The sequence below is a fragment of the Pelophylax lessonae genome (assembly GCF_965119305.1).
Source record: "Pelophylax lessonae genome assembly, chromosome: 4".
NCBI classification, from domain to species: Eukaryota; Metazoa; Chordata; class Amphibia; order Anura; family Ranidae; genus Pelophylax; species Pelophylax lessonae.
Genome location: NC_138771.1, coordinates 402205739 through 402232386, shown reverse-complemented (window position 1 = coordinate 402232386; position 26648 = coordinate 402205739). Strand labels below are relative to the sequence as shown.

The 26648-nt window shown below is 46.8% G+C and overlaps 1 protein-coding gene across 1 annotated transcript in view; it reads right to left on the bottom strand.

Annotated features, from left to right (window-relative positions):
- Positions 1 to 26648, bottom strand: part of STING1 (stimulator of interferon response cGAMP interactor 1) — a gene marked incomplete at its 5' end in the record, with an annotated part of 206211 nt that overhangs the window by 94129 nt on the left and 85434 nt on the right. Inside the window, 2 exons of the mRNA XM_082255918.1 lie at positions 9605 to 9840; positions 10811 to 10919. Of these exons, the coding sequence (XP_082112044.1) occupies positions 9605 to 9840; positions 10811 to 10919 (345 nt within the window). The remainder of the gene's footprint in view (positions 1 to 9604; positions 9841 to 10810; positions 10920 to 26648) is intronic.

Sequence of the window (26648 nt, the reverse complement as noted above, 5' to 3'; positions counted from 1 at the left end):
GCATTTTTGCATCTCATGGGTTGCCTAAACGGATTGTGAGTGATAATGGTGCCCAATTTACTTCTCAGGAATTTCAGGATTATCTGAAATCAAATGCTATTGAACATCATCGTACAACTCCATACTGGCCACAGGCTAACGGGGAAGTGGAACGCCAGAATCGAACCTTGCTGAAAGCTTTGCGGATTGCTCATTTAGAGAGAAGAGACTGGAAAAAGGAACTGTGGTGTTTTCTTTTGGCTTATCGCACAACTCCGCATACTGTCACTGGCGTTAGTCCTGCGGAACTTCTTTGTGGTCGCAAATTCAGGACAAAATTGCCAGACATTGGGGGTCCTCCTACAAGTCAGAAACCTTTTCGGCATATTGATGAGGAAAGGAAGATCCGGGCTGAACAGTATGCAAACCACCGCCGCCATTGTCAACCTAGTGGCCTTCAACAGGGTGATAAGGTGTTGCTTCAAAGTGATCGGTTTAACAAACTGGCTCCGTCCTTTGATCCTGAGCCTTATGTTGTAAAGGAGAAAAGAGGTACTCAAGTGGTTTTAGAGGATTTAGATGGACACACAAAAGTGCGTAATTCCTCATTTGTGAAGAAATTTATTGAGTCAGAAGGTCAAGTATCGGAAGATGGCGAACAGGCAAAGAGTAGTGATGATACTGCCAGTGATCCAGACTTCAATCCACAACCATCCACATCGGAATGGCCAAGAGAAAAACGAGCAACAAATCCACCGGCCTACCTTAAGGACTATGTGTATAGTCAGGAGTTTATAGGTTAAATTTTTAGTTGTTCATCCATGCATTTTGTTAATCTTATTAATACGTTGTGCATGTTATGTTTTATTCAAAGAGAGGAGGGAATGTAGTATGGTAAGCAACGGGTTAAGTTGCTGTCTGCAAAATGTTACAATTATGTATATGTCTGGGAGCTGGGTGTGGCTGAAGTTAGTTGCATGCTGATGTGCAGTGAATAAAGAAGCAACCTGTACAGCTTGTCTGTGTTAATACACTACACCGTCCATCCTGCATAGGAAGCTCCTCCTGTTACCCAGGAACCCTTGCTTCCAGCACCTGCTGCCTGCTCAACACCCTGCTCATCAAACTTCTCTGGCAACCTTCACCAGTAGCCTTTGTCCGCTCCAAGCAAGTCTCCAGGCGCTCGTGCTACTCTACACTCAGGTGTCCGCTGTCTGCACTATCAGGGGTCCCGAGTCAGAGGCGCAAGGGAGGCCTTCCTCACAGTGTCAGGCTCATCTCTAGGTACGTCATAGTTTTGCACTTGGGGGCCAAAAACATAAAAGCACAATACACTTTAGGGGGGGTACCCTTGGGGGAATCAAAAATGGAGAAAGATCTGGGAGTCTTGGTAGAGGATAGACTAGGCAATAGCATGCAATGTCAAGCGGCAGCTGCCAAAGCCGGCAGTATATTAGCATGCATAAAGAAAGGGATGTATTCCAGAGATAAGACTATAATCCTTCCACTTTATAAAACTCTGGTCCGACCACATCTGGAGTATTCTGTCCAGTTCTGGTCGCCAGTCCTCAGGAGGGATGTGTTGGAGCTGGAGAGAGTCCAGAGAAGGGCAACTAAACTAATTAGGGGATTGGAGGACCTTAATTATGAAGAGCGTCTGCAATCGCTTGATTTATTCTCCCTGGAGAAGAGACGCCTGAGAGGGGACATGATAACAATTTATAAATATCTCAATGGCGACCTCAGCATAGAAAAAAAGCTATTCAGTCGAAGGGATTGCATGAGGACTCGAGGGCATACATCGTGGGGGGTTCTTTACTGTTAGGGCTACAAGATTGTGAAATTTTCTACCACAAGAGGTGGTTTCTGTGGGAAGTATGGTGGCTTTCAAAAGACTCAGACGTACATCTCAAGGATCAGAACATTTAGGGGTATGAGAGATGATTACGGCCACACACACCTACACAGGTTGAACTGGATGGACTATTGTCTTTATTCAACCTCAACTATACATATGTAACTATGTAACTATGTAAACACTGGTCTGAAGGCAGACCATGCCAGGGAAAACATAGTGCAAGACACAGACTACACCCTACGATCAACAAGATCCCCAAAGGACGGTAATCGGCACCGTCCACTCTTTTAATGAGGGACTCCTCAAATAGATAGCGCCTAGCCATCCACGTTATGCATGAAAGGGAAAAAACCTTTGTCACCCTGGAGGGCTTGCAAGCGCCAACGGCAACCTGCGTAACAGTTGCAGTCGCAGCCGCAGCTGCATCCTCCCGCTTTAGGATATCCCGGACAGACACAATCAGCGTGTCCACCAGCGCCTCATCTTGCGCGACAGCGGAGGCAGAAAGGTCATCCTCACTATCTCACTATCAGAGGAGGCGCAAGACAGCAGCCCCAGATCAGTGGAATCTCCACTGGTCTGTCAGAGCATCCGTCCCAAAGACTTGGGGACAATGGAACCTCACATAATACTTCGGAAGCTTGTGATTGCATGGGGATGCAAATAGATTCACTTCCGGGCAAAATTCCAGAGAAGTGAGCCACTGGAAGACATCGTTGAGAAGGCTCCATTCGTTGTTGTCCAAGCGGACTCTTGAGAGGAAGTCCACTTGAACATTCTGTATCCCCGGAAAAGAAACACTGCAGTGAGGTTGACCAGGTGTTACTGGGCCCAATATAAGATTGGATCTACCTCCTTCAACAGGGAGCAACTGTGAGTGCCTCCTTGTCGCTTCACATAGGAGACCACGGTCGTATTGTCCATCCTCAGGATCACAGAAGTCCCTTCTATTAGGTGACGGAATGCTTTCAGAGCGCAGAACACGGCTCACAATTCTAGAGTATTTGACACTACCCTGTTAGCTTGGAAATCCCAGCTGCCCTGGGCTATCTCCGTCTGACAGAGGGCGCCCCATGCGGTGTTGCTGGCATCTGTGGTAACTGTGATCCAAGAGATGGGCATGATGGAATGGCAATTGAGGAGATTTTTGCTCTGCAGCCACCATGGAAGGCTCTCCCGCATTGATGATGTTATGTGAATGAGGTGATTTTGATCTCCTGGATGCCACTGATGGAGAAACCCCACTTGCAAAGGCCACATTTTTCCACTGTGCCCACTTCAATATTTCCTCCTATGCCACTTTCTATTTCTTATGGGTGCTTCCTAAATCTTTACCACTTGTGATCCTTTACTGCTCCTCTTTCTCTTTACAGCTCATGTAAATGATAGGGGCCAACATAGTGTAGTCGTTCCAAATATTTATTACACAAAAAATAGCCAACTCACTCGATTGTGATTTTAAATGTGAGTTGGCTATTTTCAAAGTCAAAACCCGTACCAGGGTCGTCCGCTTCAAGCTCACCCTCAGAGTAGTCAGATGAGGAGTGACTGTGCTGGGAAGGCCCAGGGATATGAATATTTTCACCAGCCGGAGTACTCGCCATCCTGGGGGAGGAAGTACCAGCACGAGCAGGATCCAAGGTTTTTAAGGACTCCTTAACTACTCGCCTGACCAGCGACTCCATCTGCTGGTTGCTGTCTTCCCTTTCGTTTGCAGCATGTGCAAAACAGGGCTCACAGAGCGACCTTCCGTCAGGCACCTGTGCCCCACATCCCCAGCAGGATCTTTTGTCAGAGTGGTGGTGTCCTGAAGTAGCTCCAGACTCTTCACCATGGCGCCTAGAGGACGACCGATGGAGCCTGGAACTTGATGATGAATGCCGCGTTTGCGATCTGGGAGGATCTTGATCTTCACGGGCTGAGTGATGTCTTTCAGACCTAGAAGGGCTTTAGGAAAGAAAATAAAGACTCAACAGAACAGCAGAAAAACCCCCAAACATTACAGGGAGAGGAATAAAACCAATCTTACCTGTAATGTAAGGGCTGGCAACCAGGAGGCGGTGAGACATCCATATCACTTTAGGAAAATTGCAAGAGACCATAAATGAGTGACATGCAGAGAGCAGGCAGAAAGCCTATTCAGCATAATCACAGTCATCTCTCACCTTTAAAAGATTCCTGCAGAGCACGGGGAAGCCGCTGGAAACACTGCTGAACAAACCCACAAACAGCTGAAACTTACAGCTATTTGAATTTGCCGCCGGAATAACGTCACCGCCCCCCCTCCCCCCACCTGTGCAAACCAAGCCTCGATTCAGATCGAGCCTGGAAGGCACCAGGAAGCAGTGGAGCGGAGGGGAAGGACGTGGAATGTAACGCCGTGCATCCCACAGCCGAACTAGACCCTAGGGCAGTTGTTGGAGGTACTGAACCCCACGAGTTTCATATGCGCATTCACCGAACCCTTCTTAATTGGAAAAATAAAATATGATTTTTTCAAATTCAAAACATAGGTATATATTTAGGACGGTATATATTTATACATAGGTGCACAAAATGAACAAAACCATCAAAGAACAAAACCATTGCATTAATACTGACCGCTGACCATTTGCATTAATACTGACTGCTGACCATTTGCATTAATACTGACCGCTGACCATTTGCATTAACACTGACCGCTTACCATTTGCATTAACACTGACCGCTTACCATTTGCATTAACACTGACCGATGACCATTTTCATTAACACTGACCGCTGACCATTTTCATTAACACTGACCGCTGACCATTTTCATTAACACTGACCGCTGACCATTTGCATTAACACTGGCCGCTGACCAATTGCATTAACACTGACCGCTGACAATTTGCATTAATACTGAGCACTGACAATTTGCATTAACACTGACCGCTGACCATTTGCATTAATATTGAGCACTGACCATTTGCATTAATACTGAGCACTGACCATTTGCATTAATACAGAGCACTGACAGGGCCGTTGCTAGACTGTTTTACGCCCTAGGCAAGATCAGCTATTTGCGCCCCCCCAAAAAAATAAATAAAAAGGGAAGGGGTTAAAAACTGCTCTATGTCATATCCAGTGACCCTGATCTGATGGTTCCTCCATGTAATGCTGTCATACCCAGTGACCCCCATATTCCTCCATGTCACACCTGGGGACCCTTATGTCCCCCTATGTCACACCCAGGGACCCTGATGTTTTTCCATGTCACATCCTGGGACCCCAATAGTCCACCATATACTGCTGTCATACCCACTGATCCTGATGTTCCTCCATGTCATACCCAAGGACCCCTGTGTTCCTCCATGTCATGCTGTCATACCCAGTGACCCCAATGTTCCTCTATGTCACATCAGGGGACCCTGATGTTCCTCCATGTCATACCCGGAGACCCTGATGTTCCTCCATGTCACACCTGGGGACCCTGATGTTCCTCCATGTCACACCTGGGGACCTCAATCCCCCATGGCACACCCAGGGATCCCAATTCCTCATGGCACACCTGGTGACCCCGAACCCCTGTTACACTTGAGACCCCTCTCCCCCATGTCACACCTGGTGACTCCGATTCCCCATGGCACACCTGGTGACCCCAATTCTCTTTCACACCAGGGATCCTCCATGTCACACCCAGGGACCCTGATCCCCTGTTCTGGGGACACTCACTGGGCAGTATGAAGAGAGTGGCCTGTACTCTGCCCTCCTTCACTGTCATCCTGCTTATTCCTTCTCCCAGGACGCTCCTCTCCTGGACCACAGTGCTCACCACAGCTCCAACCGGCTCCTGGTGGAGGGAGAAGCAGCAGTCAAAGAGCTCCGCACCTCCTTCATCACCAACATCCCCAGACCATTCCGGTGCCTTGTCTCTTCTGCTCCAGTAAAGGTGCCGCCCTCCAGTGCTGAGCTCCGGCTCAGGTTCAGCTCTCCGCCACTCCCTGCTTTATACCGACCCAGGGAAATGGGCGGCTGCCCACCAGCTCAGTATAGAGACTCACTTTCCGCCCAGGGTTTAGGCCGCTCAGCTCCGGACGAAGAGGATCATCATGCAGATAGCACTCCGGTGGGCTCCTTTCCTGCCCCTTGGGGCTCCCCCACCAATGGTGGAAAGCCAGGGCCTGGTAGTTCTGCCACTGCCCCAGACACCTGGCATCTTCCTCTGTCCCTTTTTCCACCCCCACTGCCGTCCCTCCCCTCAGCTAGCAAGGATCATTCATGACGGAGAGTGAGTGCTGACTCATGGCTGCGCCTCTAGGTGGCAATGCACCCTAGGCGGCTGCCTAGTTTGCCTAGTGGAAGCACCGGCCCTGAGCACTGACCATTTGCATTAATACTGAGCACTGACCATTTGCATTACCAACCAACTAACCAAAAAAAAGGCTCTCCTAACTTAAAAAAAAAAAAATGCCATACCAATACTGCACACTCACTCACTGTGTATAACTGTTATACATAGTGGGTGGGCGCCTTTTTAGTTCAACACTTCTCTGCAGAGAACACCACACCACCACATCTACCTACCTTAGTCCTCCTGATTCTGGGCTGCCTGCTGCATTGGCCTAGTAGTGCGTGGCCTGTGGGCGGCCTGCTCTGGCCTGGGTCTGGTGCCAGACTGGTGTCAGACTCATTCAGTGAGTCACTTGAGTGAGCCACCACTCACTAAGCCTCCTCCTAGGCCTAGGAGTTGGACCTCTCTCCCCTCTAGTTTCCAAGTCCCCGCTCTCACTCCGCTCAGTCTGTCCTTGTCCTCGCCGTCAGTGCACTGACTCAAAGTGTGTCAGTGTCACATGACATGTGAACCACTCCGCCAGGTCCGGGCTCTGTACTGTGGGGATGTTGTATGTTTCCATGATGACGGCGCGGAGTGGGAGTGGAAGGACACGCCCGAAATTGGAGAAATAGTCCCTGACAGCGAAGTGGTACTAGCGGAGGGTGTGCGTGTCATCCCGAATCATATGAGTCCTCCGCCGAACCGGCGAGACTGACTCACCCCCTGGGGTTCAATCGAACCCAGGTTAAGAACCACTGCCCTAGGGAGAGATAAGTAACAAACAACAGGAGAATATACAAAAACAAACTGCTGCCATAGAATGTAAAGCAGGGTACATCACCACTTCCACGACCAGACCTTGGACCATACGGACACCGCGGCTGCACACACGATGGGGCGTATTAATGGACCTCCCGCTAATAGCTGGGACGATTGGCCATATGTCGCTTTGCCTGCCATTGGCCAGGGTTGTAAGCTCTTCTGAAAACTGACTCCATGCCCGTGTCCTACCCCTCTAATAGCTAGGGCGTGCTGGACATGAAGGGGACACTACCGGATCTGACGTGCAGACCGCCAGGCCTGAATTGGGAATCTTCATGAGGTAAGATTTGACCATAGTCCTTTCAGGAGGAGGACAAAAAAGGAACACGGCCTCTGGCACGGAGTAAAAATGTATCGAGTAGGGTCCTATGAGGTAGGAGGAGGCGGGACTAACCCACACGTAAGCTGCCATGGAGTCTGTCAGGAAATTAATTTGCTTGTGAGAAAAAAAAAACATTTGTACCATGCATTCTTTGGGTGTGAATACAGTACGTGAAAATTAATTAAACTGAAGAAGGGTTAGGCTTTATGGGTAAAGTTTCAAGTGGTCTATTTATAGAATAAAATTCTGGGAAAATGTCACAAGCTTTGGCCCAGCTGTAATTAATTTTTTACATATTTTTGTCTAATACGTTTATTATGTATGATCGTTAGATCCATCTAGTAGTCCAAACGGAGTATTTTGCTTATTATATATGTAGCACCCTACAGGTAGGTGCTAGGTAAAGTATAGTGGGCCTTGGCTAATTAACAGCAGGGCCATAATTTCAGCTGGACTGTCATGTCTCCCAGGTGAGGTTACTGAGAGGGGAGTCTCCCCACTGGCTCTGTGAGAGGATTCTCATAGGGCAGTGGAGGAAACGCAATCAGTGGCTCAGTCAGGCTTGTATCTACCCCAGAAGGCAGATTCTGCCACAGAGGATTCTGGGAGTGTGTATAAGTTTGAAGGGAATGCATGACGCAGAGTCTTTGGCGGGAAGCAGGGTCCCAGGAGGGAGAGTATGGCTGTGGGTGCTGCCTGAGAATCCAGAGGGTGCTGAGTTGAGCTGAAGGGGATACGGTGTGCCAAGAACCAGCGGAAAGTCAGAGGGGTCCAGTCCCAGGAAAGCCTACAAAGGTCGTGAGTACTGTGGATTGCCCCTGGGGGTCTGCCTAGTGTCAGAGGGGCCACTCCGGAGAAGGTTCTGGGATCCAAGAGTCAGCTAGCGGTAAAGGGGGTGCCCGATCAGAGGACCCTGAAGTGTTAGAGGGGGTACCTAGGTTGAAGACCCTGAAGGCCTGCAGTTTGGGCCCTGAAGAGTCAGTGTACAGTGTGGAGTGTACAGGTTGAGAGTTGCAACAGCACAGGAATTTACAAAGAGCTGCCTCAAGCTAGTACAGGGCTGGAGGGAGCTGTTCAGTGACTTTTGAGCAAAGCAGTGTCAGAAGTCAAGTATTCTACAGTCCTGGATCTTCTGAATTAGAAGTCGAGGTTCCAGCACAGTTTTCAGTGATACAGTGTATTCAAGCGCCAGGAAGCGTTGGCTAGCGTCAAGATAGCACTAACAGGAATTGTTCTAGAAGAGTCCCAAAATTGTACCTAGTTGAGCCAAAGGAGTATCCCACTCATTCCCTTCTCCCCTCCCCTAAATACAATAAAACAAACCAAAGATGCCAGAATGGTCATTGTCTCAGTTCTCACACCTGGGTTCACAGCTCAAATGGGCTGAGAGTGTTACCGGTAACAATGGCAGACCCACCTTAGGCTCAAGGCCTAGAAAACCTGCTATATATATATATTTCAGGAAAATATTGCATTATGGCCATAGAGGGAGCTGATGATCATAGGTAATAAACCTATTAGATAAAATACAGGGAACATTTTTTATGGCTGGATAAATATGACATTCATTCAGCTTTTTTTTTTTTTAATAGGACCCAAAATGTATGTCCAGACAATGAATGATTATGTGTATGGAAATATTAAAGATTAGGCTCCACTCACATCTATGCAGGTGTGACGGAGTGCATGTGCATTTTGGACCATTTCTGCGTGTTTCTGCATGTCATGTTTAGGGCAGCATGTGTTAGATAGATGTGTGGAGGTGCCATCAGGAGCTAATGGCATCACCTTTCTAGTAACAACCGCGATAATGCAACAAAAGACTTCTATTATAATTTTTTGCTTGCCTGAACTGTGTTGCCACAATATTCATAAGTGACTCAAGTGATTGTTTTTCTGTAACCAAAATTAAATGGTCACTTCCCTATCTTATGAAATGGTAACAGTCAAATAATGCAATAGATTTTTCAGCTCATATCATTACTTATAAATGTGGCATATTGTATTTGTAGCCCAGGGTTGGTCATAGAGAATGATCAGGTATGGGAGAAAAAGATTGTCAAAAAACACCCATTTCTGTTCAGTTGCTCTCAGTAATCCCAGCATGTAGGTGTAGCAGAGCAAGATCCCTGGTATGTTATTTTGGCAGAGACAGGATACATACGTTAATGTGTGTCTTAAATTGAATCTCCAAGTGATATAAGGTTATTATTCAATTTATGTGTCTAGTCAAGAACTAAAATGGTTCTGGATTGCATTGGCTTTAACCATTTATCTAACTGTATCTTCATGTCATGCTCAACAGGTATTTAAAAAGTGTTAGATACCCTTTGATCTTCATCCAGAATCCGATAGACATTGTTTTTAAAAACTCGCCCCTTGATACCGGCCCGATCAATGTAGAGTGGTGGGATCTCCTTGACAAATTCAATATTTTCATCTATCTCCTTCAGGTCCCCATAAATTTTGCAGCTTAAAGGTATCAAGATATGAAGTCTGCAAGTGTCAGAAGATTTCAGTAAATTATTTTCTTCGTTAAATCTTTTCACAGAGTCCTTTAAGGCTGTAAAACAGATTTACAATAGTTAAACCAACATGCAAAATGCAAATACCAGCAATTGTCAGTGGACAGTGGTAATCAATTAATCAAATAATGAAAATTGTGTATTAGTCTGAAACTCTGAACCACTTAAAGCAGTGAATGTTATTATTGTATTTAAACACACATTTGATTGCAGACAGAGCAACAGTTGGGATGTCAACACTTGTCAACAGGCTCAGTCCTGTCCACTGATTTACAAAAGCAGTTATGAATCTTCTCTCAAATAAATTGTGTGAATATTTACTTCAGTTATCCAATCATGGGAAAGGTGTCAGGACATAATTGGAAATTTAAAGTGAACAAAAATTAGCAACATTTTTTGAGTTAAGATTCTGAACTCTTTTAGTACAGTAAATTATCCTCAGTCTATAGAGTAACTCACAGAAGGTTACAGCATGTAATAAGAAAAGTATTGACTTGTCCTATAATAGCTACAGTTTACATTTTATGGTCATACCTGCCAAAATATGTCATATAACAGAAACATGTGCTGAACATAAAAAATTAAAATGTGTTACTTTACAGCTATGTCACATCTTCCAGTATCTCAGAATCCTATTGTCAACCAAATGTAGCTGTTCTACAACCTAACCTCCTAGAGCTGTCATAAATACATGCACAAAAAAGCAGTAGGAATTGCCAGAAACGGTGGGCAGGTATTTATTTCTACTCTTTAAAAAAAATATTTAAACATTCATAGCTGACATAAACACAGACACACATTTTTCCAATATTTGGTGTTTTCGAGCAGTTATAGCAGTCACTAGCTATTTGTAAAATCTTATTTATGTCTGCCGATCATTGCTTTCATCAGTGTACCCCTTAAAAACTTGATTTATCCTGAAGAGTGCATGACCACATATTCTGAACCTATAATTATTTGTATGTTGTATGGTCACTACTATCTCTATTGAAAAAAACGGTTTCCTACCTGGAAGAACAAATTTGAGGTAGCCAACATAATAGGACCATGCAAGCCCATGAGCAACATTCAGGTGTCTTTTTTCTGTGATTTCAGAAATAGCTGCAGGTGTTGGACCCTTGGGGAAAAAATGTGGAAAGCTTTTACATTCTTGGATATCCTGCTCTATCAGCAAGTTAAATATTCATATAAACAACACACTACTGAGGCTGAGAAAATGAAGGAAGTAAATGGATAGGTGAAATTAGTGTTGTTCTTCTTCCAATTGGCGATAGACCAAATACACTTTCCAAGGTGCTAGAGGGTTGACAATCTCTCATCTCATCCAGAAAAATCACAAGAAATTAACTCTAATTAATTAAATTAATTAGAATCAGACACTTTGTATATAAACAAAAAGTTGCCATACCAATGTCTTTTCATTTTATGCTTTAAAAAATGTAATAGGGAGTTTATTAATCAGTGGCTCTATTTATAGATAATAAACTTTATTCTTATTTAATTTGACCTTATTTAGGTCTACAAAACCAAAGAAATTTGTGTTTTAGGATAGCCTCTTCTTTTCAATGAATTGGTTGCAAATTAATTGCTAATTTAGACATACAGGTATATTATATAAATACCTGTCCCTCCTCCTTTCTCCTCCAATGGAAAATGTTTCTTCATAGTGTACACTGCAGGTAGCAAGATCTGGGGGTGGGGGAGTGAATGGGTGGAGTCTGGTGACTTACAGGATTCTCTCCCTCATTTATAGATCAAGTTGCATGCAATGTAATCATAGAAAGAACTTTTCACAATGGAGGAGGGAAAAGGGGTTGGTTCTCCATTGGGAGCTTGTTCATTACAGCTTGACAGGCTTAGAGCTATTAACCGTTATTTTCAAAGCCTTGGTTTCTATTTTTTAGGGACTCGTTAAGGGCTGGAATAGTACCACTGGATTGGCGTAGGGCCAATGTGGTGCCTATATTTAAAAAGGGATCAAAGTCTTTGCCAAGTAACTATAGACCTGTTAGTTTAAATTCTATAGTCGGAAGATACTGGAGAGTTTATTAAATGATCACATAGATGAGTTCTTGCTGGAAAAAAAATATGTTAAGCAACAGACAGCATGGATTCATGAAATACAGAAGTTTTCAAACAAACCTGATTTTTTTTATGAGGAGGTAAGTAAAACTTTGGACAGAGGGGTGGCTGTGGATGTAGCATACTTGGATATGGCAAAAGTGTATGACACAGTTCCCCACACACGGCTAATGTGTAAGGTAAAGTCTACAGGCTTGGAAAGATCAGTTTGTTAATTGATAGAGAATTGGCTAAAAGATAGAATTCAGAGAGTAGTGGTTAATGATTCTTACTCTGAATGGTCCAAGGTTATCAGTGGTGTACCCCAAGGTTCAATGTTGGGACCCTTACTTTTTAATATCTTTATAAATGATATATGGTCTGGGATTAAAAGTACAATTTCAGTCTTTGCAGATGACACCAAGCTTTGCAGTGGAATAACTTCTTTGTCTCCAACTTACAAGCTGACCTCAATGCACTGTTTCATTGGGCAACTATGTGGCAAATGAGGTTTAATGTTGATAAATGTAAAGTTATACACTTGGGGGCTAAGAATATGCATGCATCATATATACTAGGTGCAGTAGAACTGGTGGAATCCATAGTGGAGAAGGATCTGGGTGTTCTGGTAGATCATAAGCTTAATAATAGCATGCAAAGCCAAGCTGCGGTTTCCAAAGCAAGCAAAGTCTTTTCTTGTATTAACAGAGGCATGGACTCCAGAGAGAGAGATATAATTTTGCCCCTGTACAAATCATTAGTAAGCCCTCATCTGGAATATGCAGTTCAGTTTTGGGTACCAGTTCTTAAAAAGGATATCGGGGAAGTGCAGGGACGGGAAACCAAACTGATAAGAGGCATGGAGGAGCTCAGCTATGAGAAAAGATTAGAGGAACTTCAACTGAATTTATTCTCTCTTGAGAAGAGGAGATTAAGGGGGGATATAATCAACATGTATAAATACATAAGGGGTCCGTATAGTGAACTTGGTGTTGAGTTGTTCACTTTGAGGTCAACACAGAGGACACTCTTTACGTCTAGAGGAAAACAGATTTAGTCTCCAGATATGGAAAGGTTTCTTCACCATATGAGCTGTGAAAATGTGGAATCCAGAGGTGGTTCTGGCTAGCTCACTAGATTGCTTTAAAAAAAGCCTGGATTCTTTCCTGGGTGTACTTAATATAAGTGGGTACTAATATTTAGAGGTAAAGTTGATCCAGGGAATAACCGATTGCCTCTCGGGGGATCAGGAAGGAATTTTATTCCCCTGCTGTAGCAAATTGGATCATGCTTTGCTGAGGTTTTTTTCACATTTCTCTGGATCAACTGTGGGTATAAGATTGTGTATATGAAATTGTATGGTTGGGATTTCATTACTGTTTATTTTTTTGTTTTTTTTTTGGTTGAGCCAGATGGACTTAACCAATGCATGCCATAATTTCAACAGCAGAGTGAGGACTTGGCATCCTGCACAGAACATTTCTACAGGATGAAACTGCCTGCAAAATATAGAACATTCTTCATAACAGGTGTGTTAGGTCAGTGGTCCTCAACCCTGGCCTACAGGGCCCACTAACAGGACAGGTTTTCAAGATAACTGAAATACATCCCACGTGATATCATTTGCTGCTCAGTGATTGCAGTACTCTAGTCTGCATCTACCCAAGGTAATACTTAAAATCTGGCCTGTTAGTGGGCCCTGAGGACGGGAGTTGAGGACCACTGTGTTAGGTCACTAAAGCTATAGACAAGACTTATTTTTAAGCTAAATGTCAGTCTAATCATTAATATCTAATAAAGCGTAACTCCACTTTTGTTGAGAAAAAGCATTCCCCTCTGGGTGATCTATGTACATTCAGTGGCGTAGCGTGGGGGGTGCTGGGGGGGCCAACTGCACCGGGCGCAAAATCTGGGGGTGCGCAGTGTCACGCTGCCATTTAAGAGCCCGCTCAGCCATCCTGAACAAGCCCTGCATGGACGGCAGGTGGCTGATATCAGAGCCAGTGTACAGCTCCAGATGGAGGGCAGGACTTCAAGTTAACCCGCAGGTGATTGGTTGCTAGCAACCAATCACAAGCTGGCTACCTGGAAAAGTTATGCAGATCCCGCCCTCCTTCCAGAGATGTCCTGCTTCTAGTTCTAATGTCAACTTCATGCTTGCCGCCATCCATGCAGAGCTGTCCAGCTGCTGTCTGATCTGTGAGTAATGTGGATTGTGGAGGAAGCTCAGGGTGCTGTGAAGGGGGAGCTGAGGACTGGAACCTGAAGATGGGGGGAGCTGAGGACAGGAATGTAAAGGGGTAGTGGGGGACAGGAATGGAAAGGGGTAGTGGGGGACAGGAATGTAAAGGGGTAGTGGGGGACAGGAATGTAAAGGGGTAGTGGGGGGGTCAGGAATGTAAAGGGGTAGTGTGGGACAGGAATGTAAAGGGGTAATGGTGGACAGGAATGTAAAGGGGTAGTGGGGATGAGAGGACAGGAATGTAAAGGGGTAGTGGGAATGAGGACAGGAATGTAAAGGGGTAGGGGGGTGAGGGCAGGAATGTAACGGGGTAGGGGGGTGAGGACAGGAATGTAAAGGGGTGGGGGTGGGGGGTGAGGACAGGAATGTAAAGGGGTAGTGGGGGACAGGAATGTAAAGGGGTACTGGGGGTGAGGACAGGAATGTAAAGGGGTAGGGGGGGGACAGGAATGTAAAGGGGTAGGGGGGTGAGGACAGGAATGTAAAGGGGTGGGGGCTGAGGACAGGTATGTAAAGGGGTAGGGGGGGTGAGGACAGGAATGTAAAGGGGTACTGGGGGTGAGGACAGGAATGTAAAGGGGGAAGAGAGGTCATATAAAGGCGGAAGAGAGGTGATATAAAGGGGGCTAAGGACAGGAATGCAGAGGGGGGCTGAGGACAGAAATGTGAAGGAGGAGGGGCATGATATAAAGGGGCATAAGGATATGAATGTAAAGGGGGGGATATGAAGGTGGACTGCTGAGGACAGTAATGTGAAGGGGGGGGGGGGGGTATGAGGCTAACTTTATAACATTGCTACCTGTGTTTGCATGTAGGCAGCCCATTCCTTTCATTTTGTGTAATTGTCAGTATAGTAATTAGGTAGGTCAGTGTAGTGATCATTTGGTTAGTGCAGGAATAAGGTAGGCCAGTGTAGGAATAAGATTGGTCAGGTAGGTTTGTATATTGGTCAGGTAGGTCTCTGTAGTGGTCAGGTAGGTCTCTGTAGTGGTCAGGAAGGTCTGTGTAGGTGTCAGTATAGTAATCAGGTAGGTTTGTGTAGGTGTCAGTATAGTAATCAGGTAGGGTTGTGTAGTGGTCAGGTAGGTCTGTGTAGGTGTCAGTATAGTAATCAGGTAAGTCTGCGTAGTGGTCAGCTAGGTCAGTGTAGGTGTCAGTGTAGTGGTCTAGTAGATTTGTGTAGGGAGCGCAAATTACTTACCTTGCCCTGGGCGCTGACAACCCACGCTACGCCACTGTGTACATTACAAGGATTTTAACAAACTTGGTTGCAGATTCCTACCTTATGTTATTCTGGAGAAATCATTGTTTGTTCCTCTGTGCCTCTGTGCTGAGTGGGTCAAATGGGAGTGGTTTCATAATTATCTTTCAGCTTTGGCAGCTGCAGAGCTCTAATGAGGAAATCTGCTGTGCCTACATCCCTTTGGATGTGCTCCTATTGGGAGTATCTCACCAAAGATGACATTTTTATTGCAGGAGATGCCAGAAATCTGACTTGTATCTTAACCACTTTAAGACCGGAAGGATTTAACCTCTTAATGACTAGGCCCTATTTAGCGATTCTGCACTGCATTATTTTATTGGAGAATTGCGCGGTGGTGGGACGCTGTACCCAAATAAAATTGATATCCTTTTTTTTCCCACAAATATAGCTTTCTTTTGGTGGAACTTGATCACCTGTGCGATTTTTATTTTTTGCGCTATAAACAAAAAAATAGCAACAATTTTGGAAAAAACAATATTTTTCACATTCTGCTATATGACATTCTCAAAAAAAAAAATTTAAAAATCTAAATTTTTTAACATTCTAGGCCAATTTGTTTTCTGTTACATATTTTTGATAAAATAAATTGCAATAAGCGTATTTTGATTGGTTTGCGCAAAAGTTATCGCATCTACTAACTACGGAAAAGATTTATGTCATTTTCATTGTTTTTTTTTTTTTTACTAGTAATTGCGGCGATCTGCGATTTTTTTGCGGGACTGCGACATTGCGGTTGGTAACTCAGACCCCTTACTGACATTTCTGACACTTTGGGGGTACCAGTGACATTACTACAGTAACCAGTGCTAAAAATATGCACTGTTACGGTAATAATGACACTGGCAGGGAAGGGGTTAACCCTATGGGTGATCAAGGGGTTAAATGTGAGCCTAGGGGAGTGTTTCTAACTGTGGGGGGGGGGGCGTAGCTTGTTAAATGACCACAGAGACATGTGATCCTGTATAGAAGGATCACATGAGCTCTGTGATCATTTCAGGGAGAAGTTTACAACAGCTGACCGTCCTTCTCTCTCAGCTGGAAGCGATTGCGGGTGCCAGACGGCAATCGGAATCGCCTGACCCATGCATCGGCTTCCCCGCTGCCGAGTGGGGGGGAAGTGCGCCGCCAGCACCGCACGTTCGCCCCCTAGCTTCCCGCGCGCGACCCAAATAGACCTACGTCGGTTTGCACACGAGAGCACCTTGCCGCAGTGAATAGGCGGCGGGTGGTCGGGAAGTGGTTAAGCAGACTTCTGTGAAAATTGGTGAGCCAATCACATAAGCAGGAAATTATGTTTCTGGGGTGTGGTCAGTATACATTCTGTGTACAGAGCATCTCCAGGTAGCCATATTGCATTGCAAATTCAGAAAATTACAACGGCTGCAGATTTAAAAGGAAAGGTAATTGTTATTAACATTCAATTACAATTTGATTTGTGTCGCAATTGTGTACGCTATATTGGTTTTTCTTTGCTATTTGTTTTTCCCCACAAAATTGGAGTTACCCTTTAAGTAGATCTTTGCCCTGGACAGGTAATGTCTTAAAGAAGTAAAGCGGACCTTGTACCCCCACCACCAAAAAAAAAAGCTAAGTGAAAACAATGAAGCAAAAGAAAAATGCAAAGAAACTTCTAACAACCCTGACTAGAGGCAAGTTTGCTTAAAAGGAAGTGTCATCACTGTACCTCACCTTTGGATCCAGGTAAGGCTGAGGAAATCACAATCTAATGAAAATATGCTCCAACACTGTGCAAAAGTGCACTCTTGGGATTTTTAGCTTTCCAAGAACCCTGAAAAAAAGCCCAGTAACATTTCCCTAGAGTGCCAGAAGCTGGGGTGTAAGCTCAGTGAATTTTACATTTTTCTTCCAATTGGTTATTTTTTGCACTGAAATTCAGGGGGAAGTGTTTGATCAATAACATATTTACTTTTACAGTACCTTGATAGACCACAACTCTACAGATCACCATGTTTTACATGCTATAATCACATATAAAATATATTTAATTCTATTCACACAGAGAATAAGCTGACAAACATTCAAGTTTTACCACCGTGAAAAAAGTCGTAATATATTATCCTGATGAAATAGATATTTAAATATATACTTTTGTTCCATCCAAGTTGATATCTGCCCTCTATCTGGAGCTCCGCCTTAAAGCCACCAACGCTGTGACTGACAGGGCTAAAACTCGCTGGGAGGGGGGATCTAGGCCCACTGGACGAGACGGACTGGGACTCTATCCTTGACTGCCCACACCTCTTCTCCCCAAGGCTACCCGATAGACTGACCCAATTCTACATAATTCATAGGGCCTACTTGACACCAGCACGCATCGCACAGTACCACCCCATTTTCAGTCTGCATTGCCCTAGATGCCATGCAAACAAAGGCGCCTTTTTTCACTTGATTTGGTCCTGCCCACTAATTCAACCCTTCTGGCTCCAGGTTTTCAAATTCTTATGCCCCATACACACGTGCAGATTATCTGCAGACTTTTGTCTGCAGACTTACCAAAACCATATAATATGAGGTCAAACCTAAACACTTTCAATTTGTATGCAATCCGGCAGGCCCTTGCACTACATAGAAAAGGTAAGTCTGCAGACAAAAGTCTGCAGATAATCTGCACGTGTGTATGGGGCATTACATGATCATATGGGCTCCACACTACAATTGGACTCTGGGGTTTGTCTCCTGGGTTTGTTCCCTGACTCTGCCATGGATTAATTCCTTTCTACATTCCTACATGAAACACTCTTCTGTGCCCGTAAGCTGATTGCGAGGACGTGGATGCGGCCCCAACCCCCCTCTATTCATACATGGAGAGCAAGTGTAAATTCCACCCTGTTATATAAGAAACTGATCTACCGCCATAGGGGCTGTCCGACCAAGTATGAGAAGGTGTGGGGGAGATGGTTGGATAATGCTTCTACCTGTTCAGATTAGACCACTTCTTTATTGAGCTGTTGTACATGTCTCCTATGTTGCTGATCTTGCCTTTGCAAATGTTTTTTTTTTCTTTGTCTCTCTTGCGTTTGGCCTACCACAACGTTCGTTTCTTTCATTATGATACAGGGTATCCTCATGTGCTATTATAGAGCCTGTAAACACTTCCTTTTGTCTATGGATGCATTTAATTCTGTACCAAATGTGCCATTGCCTGTTGTCGTTCTCTTTTTGTGTGATGTAATGCACTGTTGCAATTGTTTTCAATAAACTTCGTTTTAAAAAGGAAATATATATTTTTGTTAGCAAAAAAACTAAAAAACATTAAGTCCCCATTCACACTGGGGCGACCTGTGAGGCGACCTGTCGCCTCACAGGTCGCCTTCCATAGGGAAGCTGCGGACCCGTTCTAATAGGAGTAACACAAGTCGCTCCGACTTAGAAAAAGGGTCCGGAGCTTCTTTGGGGCGACCCGGAGCGACCATCATAGACTTCAATGTTATGAAGTCCGTGGCGGCCGCTCCGAGGTCGTGGCGCGCTGCTCGCACCGCGACCTCGGAGGTCGCCCCTGGAAGTCGGATCGCCCCAGTGTGAACGGGGCCTTAAGCAATAGCCAGCATGGAATCACGAAAGACAGAAGTTGTTAAACAAATCTGATTTCTTTTCCTGAGAAGGAAAGAAAAACCTTAAACAAAGGATGCTGTGGACATAGTATACTTGTATTTTGCAAAAGCGTTTGACACAGTTCCCCACACACAGCTATTGTGTAATGTAAAGTCTAGAAGCTTGATAAAAGCAGTTTGTAAATGGATAGAAAACATGCTAAAAGACTGTATTCAGAGAGTAGTGGTTAATGATCCATACTATGAATGGTCTAAAGTTATCAGTAGCGTACCCCAGTTAAAGTTATTAGTGGTATAACTCAAGGTTCAGTGTTGGATCCCTTACCTTTTATATATTTATAAGTTATATATTATATTATAATGCTATATATGTTTTTATAATATTATTTATAAATATATTTATATATTTATAGGGTCCAGTACCAGCAGGGCCGGACTGGGAATAAAATTCAGCCCTGGAAAAAATGTCATACCAGCCCCATAGCATTATTATACCGGCCCAACAGCATAGCGCCATTATTTTCTTGTTCATAAAAGGGAAAACCATGCATTTTAAAGCAAATTTGAAGAGTGTATTATACATAGATAAGATAGATATGAAAGCATATAGGGCTTTATATATAAAAGAGCAAATTCTAGTTAAAAGTGGTAAAAGTGCGGACATGGTAAAGGAGATGTCATAGGCTGTGCGGACATGGTACAGGACATGTCAGGGGCTGTGTGGACATGGTACAGGACATGTCAGGGGCTGTGTGGACATGGTACAGGACATGTCAGGGGCTGTGTGGACATGGTACAGGACATGTCAGGGGCTGTGGAGACATGGTACAGGAGATGTCAGGGGCTGTGTGGACATGGTACAGGAGATGTCAGAGGCTGTGGAGACATGGTACAGGAGATGTCAGGGGCTGTGGAGACATGGTACAGGAGATGTCAGGGGCTGTGGAGACATGGTACAGGAGATGTCAGGGGCTGTGGAGACATGGTACAGGAGATGTCAGGGGCTGTGGAGACATGGTACAGGAGATGTCAGGGGCTGTGGAGACATGGTACAGGAGATGTCAGGGGCTGTGGAGACATGGTACAGGAGATGCCAGGGGCTGTGGAGACATGGTATAGGAGATGTCAGGGGCTGTGGAGACATGGTATAGGAGATGTCAGGGGCTGTGGAGACATGGTGCAGGAGATGTCAGGGGCTGTGGAGACATGGTGCAGGAGATGTCATAGGCTGTGCGGACATGGTACAGGAGATGTCAGAGGCTGTGCAGACATGGTACAGGAGATGTCACAGGCTGTGCGGACATGGTACAGGAGATGTCAGAGGTTGCAGACATGGTACAGGAGATGTCAGAGGCTGTGCAGACATGGTACAGGAGATGTCAGAGGCTGTGCGGACATGGTACAGGAGATGTCAGGGGCTGTGCGGACATGGTACAGGAGATGTCAGGGGCTGTGCGGACATGGTACAGGAGATGTCAGGGGCTGTGCGGACATGGTACAGGAGATGTCAGGGGCTGTGCGGACATGGTACAGGAGATGTCAGAGGTTGCAGACATGATGAGGGGGGTGGGATGAGTGGCAGCAGGGCTGGTGGTGAAGGGGGTGGAATCAGTGGAAGCGGTGGTGATGGTGAGGGGGGTGGAATAAGTGGCAGCAGGGGTGGTGGGATCGGTGGGAGCGGTGGTGGTGAGGGGGGTGGGATCAGTGGCATCAGGGGTGGTGGTGAGGGGGTTGGGATCGGTGGCAGCAGGGGTAGTGATGAGGGGGGTGGGATCAGTGGCAGCGGTGGTGGTGATGAGGGGGGGTGGGATCGGTGGCAGTGGTGGTGAGGGGGGTGGGAATCGGTGGCAGTGGTGGTGAGGGAGGTGGGAATCGGTGGCAGTGGTGGTGAGGGGGGTGGGAATCGGTGGCAGTGGTGAGGGGGGTGGGAATCGGCAGTGGTGGTGGTGGTGAGGGGGGTGGGAATCGGTGGCAGTGGTGGTGGTGGTGAGGGGGGTGGGAATTGGTGGCAGTGGTGGTGAGGGGGGTGGGAATAGGTGGCAGTGGTGGTGAGGGGGGTGGGAATAGGTGGCAGTGGTGGTGAGGGGAGTGGGAATCGGTGGCAGTGGTGGTGGTGGTGAGGGGGGTGGGAATCGGTGGCAGTGGTGGTGAGGGGGGTGGGAATAGGTGGCAGTGGTGGTGAGGGGGGTGGGAATAGGTGGCAGTGGTGGTGGTGGTGAGGGGGGTGAGAATAGGTGGCAGTGGTGATGAGGGGGGTGGGAATAGGTGGCAGTGGTGGTGAGGGGGGTGGGAATCGGTGGCAGTGGTGGTGAGGGGGGTGGGAATCGGTGGCAGTGGTGGCGGTGGTGAGGGGGGTGGGAATCGGTGGCAGTGGTGGTGAGGGGGGGTGGGAATAGGTGGCAGTGGTGATGAGGGGGGTGGGAATCGGTGGCAGTGGTGGTGGTGGTGAGGGGGGTGGGAATAGGTGGCAGTGGTGGTGAGGGGGTGGGAATAGGTGGCAGTGGTGGTGAGGGGGGTGGGAATCGGTGGCAGTGGTGGTGAGGGGGGTGGGAATCGGTGGCAGTGGTGGTGGTGGTGAGGGGGGTGGGAATCGTGGCAGTGGTGGTGAGGGGGGTGGGAATCGTTGGCAGTGGTGGTGAGGGGGGTGGGAATCGTTGGCAGTGGTGGTGAGGGGGGTGGGAATCGGTGGCAGTGGTGGTGGTGGGGGGAGATTGGTGGCAGTGGTGATGGGGGGTGCCATCCTCCCCACCGCCACTACTTCCCCCCCATCCTATTAGGGAGAAGATCTGTGGTGGTCTGGTGGAGGTCGGAGGATGGGATCAATAATTGCACTGCAGTCTGCTGATTTTTTAGTACTAACTTGGTCAGACAGTCGGACTCGATTCCCCGGGTGCTGGGCTGCTGGGCTGGCGTCCGTGTAGTGGGTCCCTCGGCGCCGTCACCGTGACCGTCCGTCTTGCTGACAGACTCAGTCACATGATCCACCGCCGGCCGGCGCCGCGCAGCCGCTCTAACGTCATGCCGCTCATAGCGGCTGACATAGTACGGACTTCACCAGGGATGCAGCAGCCATCACAGCGCGGCCACGGGGCGGTCCCAATAGCGGCCGCGTCTTAAAGCGGCCACAATAGCGGCCGCGTCTTAAAGCCGCCACAATAGCGGCCGCGTCTTAAAGCGGCCACAATAGCGGCCGCGTCTTAAAGCGGCCACAATAGCGGCCGCGTCTTAAAGCGGCCACAATAGCGGCTGCGTCTTAAAGCGGCCACAATTTTAAAGTGGCCCCAGGGCCGGCGGCCCACCGGGAAATTTCCCGGTATCCCGGTAGGCCAGTCCGGCCCTGAGTACCAGTTCAGTCTTTGCAGATGGCACCAAGCTATGCATGGAATAAGGTCCTTACAGGATGTCTCCAACTTACAAGCCAACCTCAATGCACTGTTTAACTGCTTGCCGACCGTATACTGTAAATATACAGTGGCAAGGTGGCTCCCATTTACACTATTTTGGAGCTTTAGCACATTCATGTTACCTCGTGTTACACTTCATGTTAATGTGTGTTGCATTAAGGCAGCCCATTCCTTTGAATGAGCAGTCAAATGAAACAAAAAAAGGTTTACTTTAGCATTTTCTGGCAGTGTACTGCACATTAGTATGTTGCTACATCTTCATCCATAAGAAGATGTGTTTGTGCTATTCAGAATGAGAGCCAGCAGCATACACTGATGATCATGAACTAATCATAGTGGTTTCCAAACACGTGATTACTATGTCAGTTATAACATAGTGATCACAGGCAAACTGGAGGCGTCATTTATATTTTAAAAACCAATAGCCTGCAGATTAACACTGACACCTTCAGACTGTGTTGCCATCTGTTTAATATGGTTATTGCCTAATACTATTACAGTATTAAAAAAATAAACAATTTGAAATTAATTAAAAAAAAAAAGAAAACGGAGTTATATAGTTAGTCAGGTTGAAAAAAAGACACCAATCCATCTAGTTGTGGTATTTTTCCAAAATATGAAGTAAATATCTCATGAAACCATGTGGTATTTTATCTCATGCAATATACAGTGGAATTGATACAGTGGAGAAGAATAAAAACCCCTGTCAGTTTTTATTGCTATAAAGAGATGAAATGGTTTAGACCGTAGAAATTTGCAAACTCACTAAGTCAGTGCGGTCCCTGCAGCATATGTAATAATACAAAAGTAAAGAGGTGATTAGAATACCAGTCAAAGGGACACACGTCAAATATTGAATGAAAATAGTATTAAAAATGACACACATATATAAATACTATTCTTCTACAATGTTTTCTTTTTTAATGGTGGAAGAAGGCTATATACATATATATATATATATATATATATATATAGTGACTAGAGATGGCCTTGCAGTTCGCCTGGCGGTCGGTTCGCGGCGAATTTTGCTTTTAAGGGCTGGTATTTGGTATAGGTGTGCAGTGCACTATATAGGGGTGTAATCCACATATAATATACTTTGTAATATAGAAAGCATATTATAGTGGATTTGTATTGTGCACTGTGCAGCATTGTGACTGGTGTGTTGAGCGTTGCTGCAGCAATACAACAAACAGTGACAAAAGCACTTTTAATGTATTATAACTGGTGTGATAGACCACTGGCCCCTCAATACCACATATTGAATGATGACGTGTCTATGGACGTCTCGTGGGTGCCCACAAGAGAGGAAGAGGAGGGGAGTTCAGAGGGAGAGACGGACCAGCAGATATGGAGGAGAGGCAGGCGGAACTTGCATTGCACAAGAAGCACAAAGCAGACTGCAAATGTATCAGGAGCGAGCCATCAACCATGTACAGTCACATCTGGCACTCCCAGGACGCCGTCACATGGCACCGCAGTGTGGGCCTTTTTTTAATGTGTCTGTTGCTGACAACAGTGTTGCCATCTGCAGCCTTTGCAGTGAACGCATAAGTCCCGGTAAGCCCAACACTCACCTAGGGATGAGCGCCTTAAGAAGGCACCTGAACTCCCATCACCGAGCCCTGTGGCCCAAATGTTGGAGCGGAAAAAAATGATGACGCCGGATAACCCTCTTGCCCAACGTTTGACTGCTGGCTTGTCGGAACTGATAGCCCGCCAACTACTGCCATATCAACTGGTGGACTCAGAGGCCTTTCGTAACTTTGTGGCCATTGGAACACCACAATGGAAGGTCCCAGGCAGGAAATATTTCTCGCAGAAGGGCATTCCAGAGCTGTATGGCCATGTTCAGCGGCAAGTGAATGTATCTCTGGCACACAGTGTCGGTGCCAAGATACATCTGACCACAGACACGTGGTCTAGCAAACACGGGCAGGGAAGGTATATCACTTTTACTGCCCACTGGGTGAACCTTCTGACGGCCGTCAAGCATGTAACCCATGGCACCCGTGTAGATTTGGTAGTACCGCCACAGATTGCATGCAGGCCTGCCTCCTCTTCTCCTCCTTGGCTGACTCCTCCTTTTCTACTGTCTCTTCCGCTGCGCCGCCCAAGATCCCCAGAACCTATTCCACATGCAAGGTGAGACGTTGCCATGCTGTGCTGCGTCTGTTGTGCCTGGAAGCCAAGAGCCACACTGGTCCTGCACTCCTTTCAGCTTTGCATTCACAGGCAGATCAGTGGCTGACACCGCTGAATTTGACAGGTGGTAAAGTGGTGTGCGACAACGGTGCCAATCTGCTGAGCGCGCTGAAACAGGGCAAAATAACACACTTGCCATGCATGGCACACATCCTGAACTTGGTCGTGCAGTGATTCATTGCCAAATACCCTGGGGTCCAGGACGTCTTGCGGCAGGCCAGGAAAATCTCGGGCCATTTCAGAAGATCTTACACAGCCATGGCTCGCCTTGCTGACATTCAGCGGCAACACAACCTGCCCGTTGTCAGGGTCCGGACTGGTAGCAGGAGCGGTGCAGGGAGTGGATCCGCTGTGTCAGTGAGGGATTGGCGTGGACCGCACCGGAGGATCGGTTCTAAGTAGTTACTGGTTTTCACCAGAGCCCGCCGCAGGGCGGGATGGGCTTGCTGCGGCGGTAACTACCAGGTCGTGTCCTCTGGTAGCGGCTCAACCTCACCGACTGCTGATATAGGCGTAGTACAAAAGGGACAGGCAGAGGCGTAGTCAGACGTAGCAAAGGTCAGGGCAGGCAGCACAGGTTCAGAGGCGATAGTCGTTAGCAAAGGGTTCGGCAACAGGCAAAGGATTACACAAATAACGCTTTCACTAAGGCAACAAGGCAACAAAGATCCGGCAATGGCTGGAAGGGGCAGGTCACTTATATAGGAAACAGGAAACAGGTCACAGGAAACAGGTCACAGGAAACAGGTCACAGGAAACAGGAAACAGGTCACAGGAAACAGGAAGGGAGGTTTGGACCAGGCACCAATTACTGGTGCACAGGCCCCTTAAATTTCAAACGACCTGCGCGTGCAGGGGCGCGTGCTCCGGGAACCATGTGAGCGGGGAGCGGAGGAGGGAGCCGGAGCGGGCACAGGTGAGTGGATCTGGAACGAACGCTGCGAGCGCTCCGGTCCAGAAGCAGGGACACCCGTCAGGCATCTTATTTGTGACTGCCCATAGCGATGAAACTCAACGTTGCATATGCTTGATAGGCTGCTCCAGCAGAAATGTGCAGTTAACGACTACCTGTACGAACTCTGCTGCAGGACAGGTTCTGGGGAGCTTGGGTTTTTTTCACCTCGCCAGTGGCTGCTCATGCGGGATGCATGCAGACTTCTGCGGCCATTCGATGAGATCACCAAACTGGTCAGTCACGGCCAGGGCGCCATCATTGACATCGTACCTTACGCCTTCTTTCTGGAGCCTGCATTGCGTTGTGTCATTGATCAAGCCATCGAGAAGCAGGAGCAGGAAGATGAGGAAGTCGCAATGTTGTATGAATTCCCAGTGGGTGTTACTCCATCTGAGATAAGTCAACAACAGTAGTCTGAAGAGGAGTAAGAGGAGGATGGTGCCGGGGCGGATGAGTAGGAGCAATAAGAGCATGCTTTAGACCTTTCTGGGATCCCTGGTGTTATCCGTGGATGGGGGGAGGAGAACGAGGACGACATTATCCTGGATGATGAGCTGGAGCCAGGCCACTACACCGCTTCCAGTGTTTTAAGGGGGACCCCCGTATAAAAAGCATAAAGGGCAAGGACCAGTACTGGGTGGCATCATACTTAGACAAACAAAAAAAGTCGGAAATGTTACCAGCATCACAGAGGGCGGTCAGAATGCAGCACTTCCAGGCCTTGCTGTGAGAAATGCTGCATTCTGCTTTAGCGTGCGCTGGCAGAGGAATTTCCAGTCACAGAGAGACAGTTGCGGGTAGCAATCCAACAGCGCCTGCAAGAAGAGGGTGGTTTGAAGATGTCTTGGTCACTTCAGTTATGAGATCCTTCTTTCAGCTGAACCATCGACAGCTGTACTCCGGATCCAGCATCAGGGAATGCCTAGACCGACAGGTGTCCGACTACATCGGGGTAATGGCCGATGTGGATGCTCTCAGGAGTGATGAACCCCTGGACTACTGGGTGGGCAGGCTTGACCTCTGGCAAGAGCTTGCACAATTTGCAATGGAACTTTTGGCTTGCTCCCCCGTCCAGTGTCCTGTCAGAAAAGACGTTCAGCGCAGCAGGGGGGATCGTGACCGATAAGCGCACTCACCTAGCTC